Source organism: Montipora capricornis, chromosome 7, assembly GCF_036669925.1.
Source record: "Montipora capricornis isolate CH-2021 chromosome 7, ASM3666992v2, whole genome shotgun sequence".
Taxonomy (NCBI): domain Eukaryota; kingdom Metazoa; phylum Cnidaria; class Anthozoa; order Scleractinia; family Acroporidae; genus Montipora; species Montipora capricornis.
Window position 1 is genome coordinate 23,495,914 of NC_090889.1, and position 7,491 is coordinate 23,503,404.

The following is a 7,491-nucleotide window of genomic DNA, read 5'->3' on the forward strand; positions in this document are numbered from 1 at the left end:
ATGTCACAGCCGTGTTTCCATACTCTCATCTAAACACAGCTATTGACCAATGAGAGTGGGTGTACTATCCTAATTATTTTATAAAGAACTATACACTGAGGTAGACCTTGAATATAAACTCGGGTACTGAATGAAATAAAACAGTTTATGATTAATTTTCTTCGGCGGTACTGATCGGGGATATTCGGGGAAGACCGATAATCCGAAGGTCTTAAGCTCGACTCCCGGAGCACTCGGATTTTTTCCGAGTAACCCCGAGTCGCCATCGGAAAAAAATAATCTCTTTACTCAACCGTATAAGTATACCGTTCTTTGTGCAAGAGCTTTATTTTTGCCTCCATATATGTACCTTGCAATCAATGATAACAAACAATTGCTAGTGTTAGGACAGAGCCATCGCATGCTAATTAGACAAAACGTAAACGGCGATTTCCCTATAGATAGGAATTGATTTTGATTACCACGGAGAAGAATCGTGCGAATACAAGAGTCTTGGAAGCTTTCACGAGCATGAGCAGCAGAGGTCTGGTGATGACGTCACAGATGAAAAACTGGTTGAGTCACAAAGTGGCTGTGGTGATGACGTCATCACGTTTTTAATTAAAGACCTGGGGGGCGTTTCTCGAAAGTCTCGAAAACTTTACGGGCCCGAAAAGCCATCTGTGAAATTGCCAACCGTTTGTTTTGGAAAGCCGATCTTTTAACATGTTTTCAAGGTAACAAAAAGGAATAATAACTGTGAAGTTTGACGGATTAAATGCTTTCCGTTCATGAGTTACAAAGGAAATTTGTGACACCCGAAAATGGCCTGTAACGTTTCGGGACTTTCGAGAAACGGCCCCCTAAGGCCCGTTTCTCAAAAGTCCCGAAAACTTTTCGGGACCGAGAGTCCCAAAAACTTTTCGGGACCGAAAAGTCATTTGTGAGACTGCCAACAGATTGTTTTGGAAAGCCGATCTTTTAACATGTGTTTTTTAGGTAACGAAAAGAAAAAAGACTGTGAAGTGTGACGACTTAAATTTTCCTCCGTTCTTGAAAAACAAACGGAATTGTGACACCCGAAAACGAAAGTTTCGGGACTTTCGACGGAAACGGGCGCTTGGGCCTTTTGATGAGGGAGGAAAACCAGAATACCCGGAGAAAAAGCCACATGTGATTAGAGGCCAGGGTTTTTTTTTTTTTTTTGTATTTTAATGATATTTATTGATTTCCAGTTTTACATACAATTTTACTACACACTACTCTCACTTACTACCCTACTACACTCACTTACACTCACTACACTCACATACACACTACACATACACCTCTTCATCATTTTTTTACATTGTAAACAATTTTTTCCCGCATATACGTACAGCAGTGGTACCACTGCACATTATTGTACTTTGTATTTGCCCCATTTTATATTGTGAGCTGACATTTTATTATTAGATTTGGCTATAATTGTTTCAAGTTGGTAAATCATTTTAATTTTGGAGTCTAACACTCTAATTGAAGGCAAAAAAACGTTTTTGTTCGAGGCCAGGGTTGAAAATATTTTCCTTCTTCGCTATCAAAAGTGAAAGAGAGGTTTACTCTTTCCGGTCAGACGTAGGTTTCTCTCTCCCAGAAAATGGATTTACTCCGAGTTGTACGCACCAAATCACGGAGACACTTGCGAAACTGATTGGTCAATAACATATAAAGCCATGGATTAATGGCGCTATTAGCGTGTCCACACCAAAAGAGAATCGACATCATGAATCGGGGTAACGAGGAATAAAGCTCTTCGTTGAAGGCCAAAATGAGGTGATAGGTGTTCGCAGGGAGCCAGCAAACTGCAAAAGCAGCGGTCACTATCACGAGCGTGCGCACAATCTTCTTCTTCACTTCATGTCGCCGTTTTTGAACATCACGTAATGATCTTTCCCCTGGTAACTTTTGAAGCCACAGGTTGCAACAAACTAAGCAGTACAGTATTGATATTGTTAGCAAGGGAATCAAATATGTGGTAAGAAACAGGTACGTGTAAAACCCAGTAACACCCTTCTGAAAATCACCAAACACTTCTTCAAACATGGGTCCGCAATATGGTCCTACCCCCTCGAGTTCCCTAACCGTCCATAAAACTCCCGCTGGGATCATGAGAATCACTGAAGACATCCAAATCAAAGAAGTAAGTACTTTTACCTGACGAAATGAGGGAAAACGGCTCATTGGGAAGACAACCGCAAGAAAACGATCCAACGCCATCAACGTGAGACTAAAGATGGACGCGGTTATGCTAACATGGAAAACAGCGTATACAGCTTTGCATGTGATTTGACCGAGAACACCAGGAAGCCATTTGGAATCCGTGTAAGGCATTGCTAAGGTGGCAGGCAAGACGGTCAATGTTATTATTAGATCCGCGATCGCCATATTTACAAATAAGAAGCTGGTCAGTCTCCTCGTTTCCTGTCGCCTCGTAACGATGAAAATAAGAAGAGAATTTCCTGCCAGAGCGCAGATCATGGTTATGGAGTATAACACAGTCATTGCTGTTATCTGTGTGTCGGTGAGCCATAATGGATAGTCACTGTCAGCTGTGGAATTTCCTGTTTAAGTAACATAAATTCACACAGTCAAATTAATGGTACGTTAAAAGCGTGTTTATTTCAGCGGACGCAAGCTTAGGAAACGTCCGTCGCCCGCCGTCTTGAATTCTTGAAACCAAGGAGGTGTTACAGCAGAACTGTGAAGGTGGCGGTAACCTTAACCCTGTTATGGGTCGCAGATGTGTATCCGTGTAGTTTGTTTTCACGCGCTTTTTCGAGCAGTTTTTTATTCCTTGTATTTTACGGATTCAAGTAAACTTCAGGTTTAGACCTTACGGTTTCATTACGGTTTATTCACTTACGGTACTTTCTTACGGCCTTAAGAAACAACAAGGAGCTTGTTCACGTTAAAGAACACAGACTTTTCGTTACCTCACCTCACCTCACCTCACCTCACCTCAACTTATCTCACCTTACCTCACCCCGCTTCGCCTCCAAGATTCATTCAGGACATTGGACGATTCATGTATAGTCTTAGAAGTTTTGTTATCGTTTGAATGATGTGCGTAGACGAAATGTGTGAGTTACTAAAACTAAAGATTTAACTCGTATGAAGTTTTACGGCTGTTCAATGTGTTCGTAGAAGAGCATCTTCGATAGTTCTGCGATCATAAGAGCGTTTTGGTTGGAAAGAGAAAACTACTAGTATCACGGTAGGGGATGGACGAGGCGATACCCGGATTGTAAGACAGTCAAAGAGGAGTAAAGACTTTTCGCGGTGGGACGTTTTGCACAGAAGTTTTCAACTTTTAAGTTTTGGCCTACAGTAGGCTGCATTAACAATTTTCATATAAATCGGAGCAAAATAGAACTTTTACCCATTTACAGATGGGACACAACACAAAGTCTCCTCAATTAATTATTATTCAAAGATCCTGCATGTCGGTTTGGCAGGAATTGAATCCCCGTTCTTTTTCATAGTAGTCCATTCCCCTCTCTACCCCCAATAATTTTTTTTTTATCTCGGAAGAATTTTACAAATAAAAATGTGAAATGAAGCTTGGATGTTTCTTCCCATATTAATGGTGTAATTTTTTTTCTTGCTTTTCTTACGAGGAAGCTCAAACCAGTTTCAATTCTTTCAACGAACTGTACCACTGAGAAGGAATGAATCCAGACAATTGTTTCACAAAGTGGCAATTTTATGGCACCATATTAAAGGGGTTATGTCACGTTATTTTAGGGTGCTTATGGGAGATGAGTGTGACGTGGAATCCTTTACTGATAATACTATCGTTACATCACAAACAAGATGAATTTGAGGAAAACGACCTTTATCCAGGCTACTTGCCATAAACTTGAAAAAAGTCGGGCCGATTTTTTTCACGATCACCCAAATGCAATCCTATTCAATCTCGTCCATTTGTGTTCATCGATGCTTCTCTTTCCTTTTGCTGGATTTCATTTATGTTGTTCGACAGTTTTAAGTGGTTATTGCAATGTTTCATTCTACTTTTTTGGTGTAATGAAATTACATCATTTTGACATAGCCCATTTAAGAAACCCATAATTTCTTTAAAAAAACATTCACCTTCAAAATTGAAAGTTTTGTTTGGGTCGTTCTGCATCGGTTCTAGATAATTTAACTTTACAGAGGGTTTTATCTTTGCTTGCTAATCACTCGTTTTCCAACAATAAAAAAATTGTGGCCAACGTTTCCCATGATTTTTAGCTCGTGGAGAGCTATCGGGATGGTTGGCGAATCAGGCTGTCAGGCGTAAACAATGGAAAGTTTGTAATCGATTTTTGAATCGTCTCAAGTTTGGCAGGCGCATTCATGCATTCGTTAAATGGTCGTTAAGGCGACAGGCGCATTCATGCATTCGTAAAAACAGAAAAATGTATTACACTGCATTTGTAACCACTCTATAGGCTTGATAATTCGCTGTATCACCTCTCTGACGCAGTATCTTACTTAATCCACGAGCTTACCACAGGATATCTTTGACTGAGATACGGTAGTAGCGTTAAGAGACAAAATGAAAAGTGTTTTAGGTGACTCTTTTGTTCCCGTGGTAACGTATTACGTCTCATTAATGCGTGCATCTTGTTAAACAATTATTGGTCTTTCATTTTGTACCATAACATTGCCATTACCGCATAAGTCTTCCGATTGCGTAAACTTCACAGCAAAATACGTGACAAGATTAATTTTCATAGTTAGGTTCATTAAAAATCCATCTGATTATTTTATAAAGTCTGAAACTTGACAACGACGTCCGATTGTGAGTTTGCAAGCATTTGAATGAAAGGATTCGCGATAGAAATCCGAAAAAACCTCAAAGATTCAGGTCGCAACAATTCAAGATGAAATAGTTGGGGGAAAAGAAGCTGGACACAACCTCGAAGCTAACGTACCGCCAGCATATGGACAAGTAACGAAAGTGGAAAAAGAAACTCAGTAGTTTTTTAATCATTAGTACCGTCTCTTTGAACAAAGACACTTCTTAACGAGAAACTCGTGCGTCCCGAAGTGTTTTGCAAACTTGCGGTTTGATGTCTCGGATCACAACAAATTTAATAACTTAAGCCTGCGAAACTCAAATATCAAGATAACCTTGAAGGACCTCATGAAGACAGGCCCCAAAACGTTTTCGTTAGAATTTTTTAACGTCATTTTCCTTGAAATAGACGGCTAAATGAAGGAATGAACTAACGGTCCTTTCTATTATTCCTATTTACTTGTCTTTTGCTTCAACAACCTGAGTGTCATAAGTTTGTGAACGCGTACAACAGAAACATTCAGGAGATGTTTGTAGACAATGTTTTGAGTCGGATTACTTTTAAAGATACTGTAACAGTAACAATTGAAACATCCTTTCGCCTAAAACCGGCCTTGACTTTGTCACGCTTCTTCAAACGGAAGCGACCTTCGCAGATTTCATCGGTAGACTTCTTTAGACAAGAATTTAAAAGTAATCCCTCGAAACTACGTACCGTCTGGGTCATCAAACGGCGACTTTCTGTTATTTGTCAAATAAAGTTGTTTCTATTCGCCAGCCGCCTGCACTTTGAAAAGCTCTTTCGCTCAAACGACTGTAGAGCAGAGACTTTGCTTACAAAGTGGGTATATTTAGTCTTTTTTTAGAGATTTATTCGATTATTCCAATATAAGGGTCACATTTTCAGAGACACCCTCAGGCTTTGCCTCCTTCGATAGATATGTATTTGTAAACAAAAACAAGCTGTTAATTTATTGTTTTAAAGATTCTCTACGTTGCCTGCCTTCTCAGTAACAACTGTGTCGATACTTTGAATAACTCATTGTTACGTCAAAGACACTTACCGTAAGAACCATTCATTTTCTACAGATGTAAACAGCTCACGCTGTTAACAGTTCAATGTGCTCTTCGAGATCAATTCCTTGTCGTGCGTCAGATCAAAGATCTGGCCTAAGGCGACCCACTGTCATGTACAAGCATATGTCTCTTTGCATAGGTCATTCGTTGTCATGAAACAGGAAGTACTAAGAAAAACGACCCCTATCGCCAGTAATTCCATCAATCGTAACGCCAAGAGAGAAGAAGAAGCGCCTTTGCCACGTGAGCACCATATCTGATTAGAGATACTTCCCGTTCTCGTTCCCAGAGCCCTCCGTTTCTGTCGGTCGCCGACCACGTGACCAAAAGAAACGGAGGGCTCTGGGGACGAGAATGACAACTTTCGATGATATAATGGAGTTTCGGTTATTGTACGCAACCTCAGAAATTTGAAACCATACTGGATAATTACTGAGATTGCGCGTCGTTCAACCAACAGAGTTTTCAAGCAAGTAACACTGGACAATACTCCTTTCGGTGTACGTTGTATCAAACTGGCTTGATCTGATTGGTGTAATTACAAATAATTAATTGAGAAACTAAATTGTGAAAAAGAGCAGATACAACGTAGATTTGATTTAGTAATGTACTATATTTCGGCTGGCCAAACCAGCCCTCTTCAGCTACAATGAGAGTACTAATTAAGCCCGCAAGGGCCACGGGTCAATTGACCCGTGGCCCTTGAGGGCGAAGGGTCTAATTGTTTTAGTATCACCCAACTAGTCGGACAGAAAAGGCAACAATAAAGTTCGCAAATGCAAGTTGAAGAAATATTTATTTGGAAATAAAACGAAAGAAAGCGTGACGCTTTTCGCTACTCGAAGGACTGTTAGTAATACCTGTAGTCCTCTAGTAGCGTAGCCAATTAAAATGCAGGATTTGCATTAGTCCACTAGTGGGGTGATACTAATGAGAGTTAGATAACTCTCCTTGTAGGTAACTCTCATTGTTTGGTTCGGCAGAAACCGGGCTAGTATTTTCAACCCGGGCAAACGGGCTGAAAAATCCGCAAAAAGTCCATGTAATCGAAATGAAATTTCAGCCCGGGCTGAAAAAGGAAAGTGAGCATGCGCGTCGACTGTGTTTTCGAATCTCAGTAATTTTCCCATGCATGCAAATTTTCAGAGTTCGACACACTACATTTACAGCTAAAATACGTTGCATATACAGATACACGACTAAATACACAATATTTAAGGATATACTAATTAACAAGAAAAGCCCCAGTACAAAATGCTGTCTTGCATTCTCTGGTTTAAAACCAGTAACCTAAGTGATACGGATAAAACCAGGTAGCGGATTTCGCAACTTAGCAGATACGTAACAAAAGAACTAAGGGAATAACTGGTTGTTTTTGGTTTATTGAGGGACAGAATGTAATTTCTGCGAAGATCATGCATAAGAATATTTTGAATGCGCTTATTGCATAGAGATGTAGAGTTTGACTTAAGTGGTAAGAGGACAGGTAATTTGCAAATATAGATCTCAGTATTCCCTTATTTACATTATACCGCCGTTTCTTTGACAAGAACTTACGAAAGGCCAGTTTTTCGCTACGAGGATAACAGCGAAACCTACTTTCTTGCGAATTT

The 7,491-nt window shown here is 40.0% G+C and overlaps 1 protein-coding gene across 2 annotated transcripts in view; it reads right to left on the bottom strand.

The window, feature by feature from the left end:
* Positions 1–1,203: 1,203 nt before the first annotated feature.
* Positions 1,204–7,491, bottom strand: part of LOC138057752 (prolactin-releasing peptide receptor-like) — a 15,118-nt gene continuing 8,830 nt past the window's right edge. Inside the window, exons 1-2 of one of the 2 annotated variants that reach the window (XM_068903686.1) lie at positions 5,866–6,136; positions 1,204–2,579 (exon numbers count right to left, since the gene is read on the bottom strand). In XM_068903686.1, coding sequence (XP_068759787.1) covers positions 1,588–2,579; positions 5,866–5,881 — 1,008 coding nt within the window. In that variant the 5' untranslated portion in view covers positions 5,882–6,136 and the 3' untranslated portion in view covers positions 1,204–1,587. Of the gene's footprint in view, positions 2,580–5,865; positions 6,137–7,491 lie in introns of those variants that run through there. The other variant, XM_068903687.1, reaches the window with a different exon arrangement.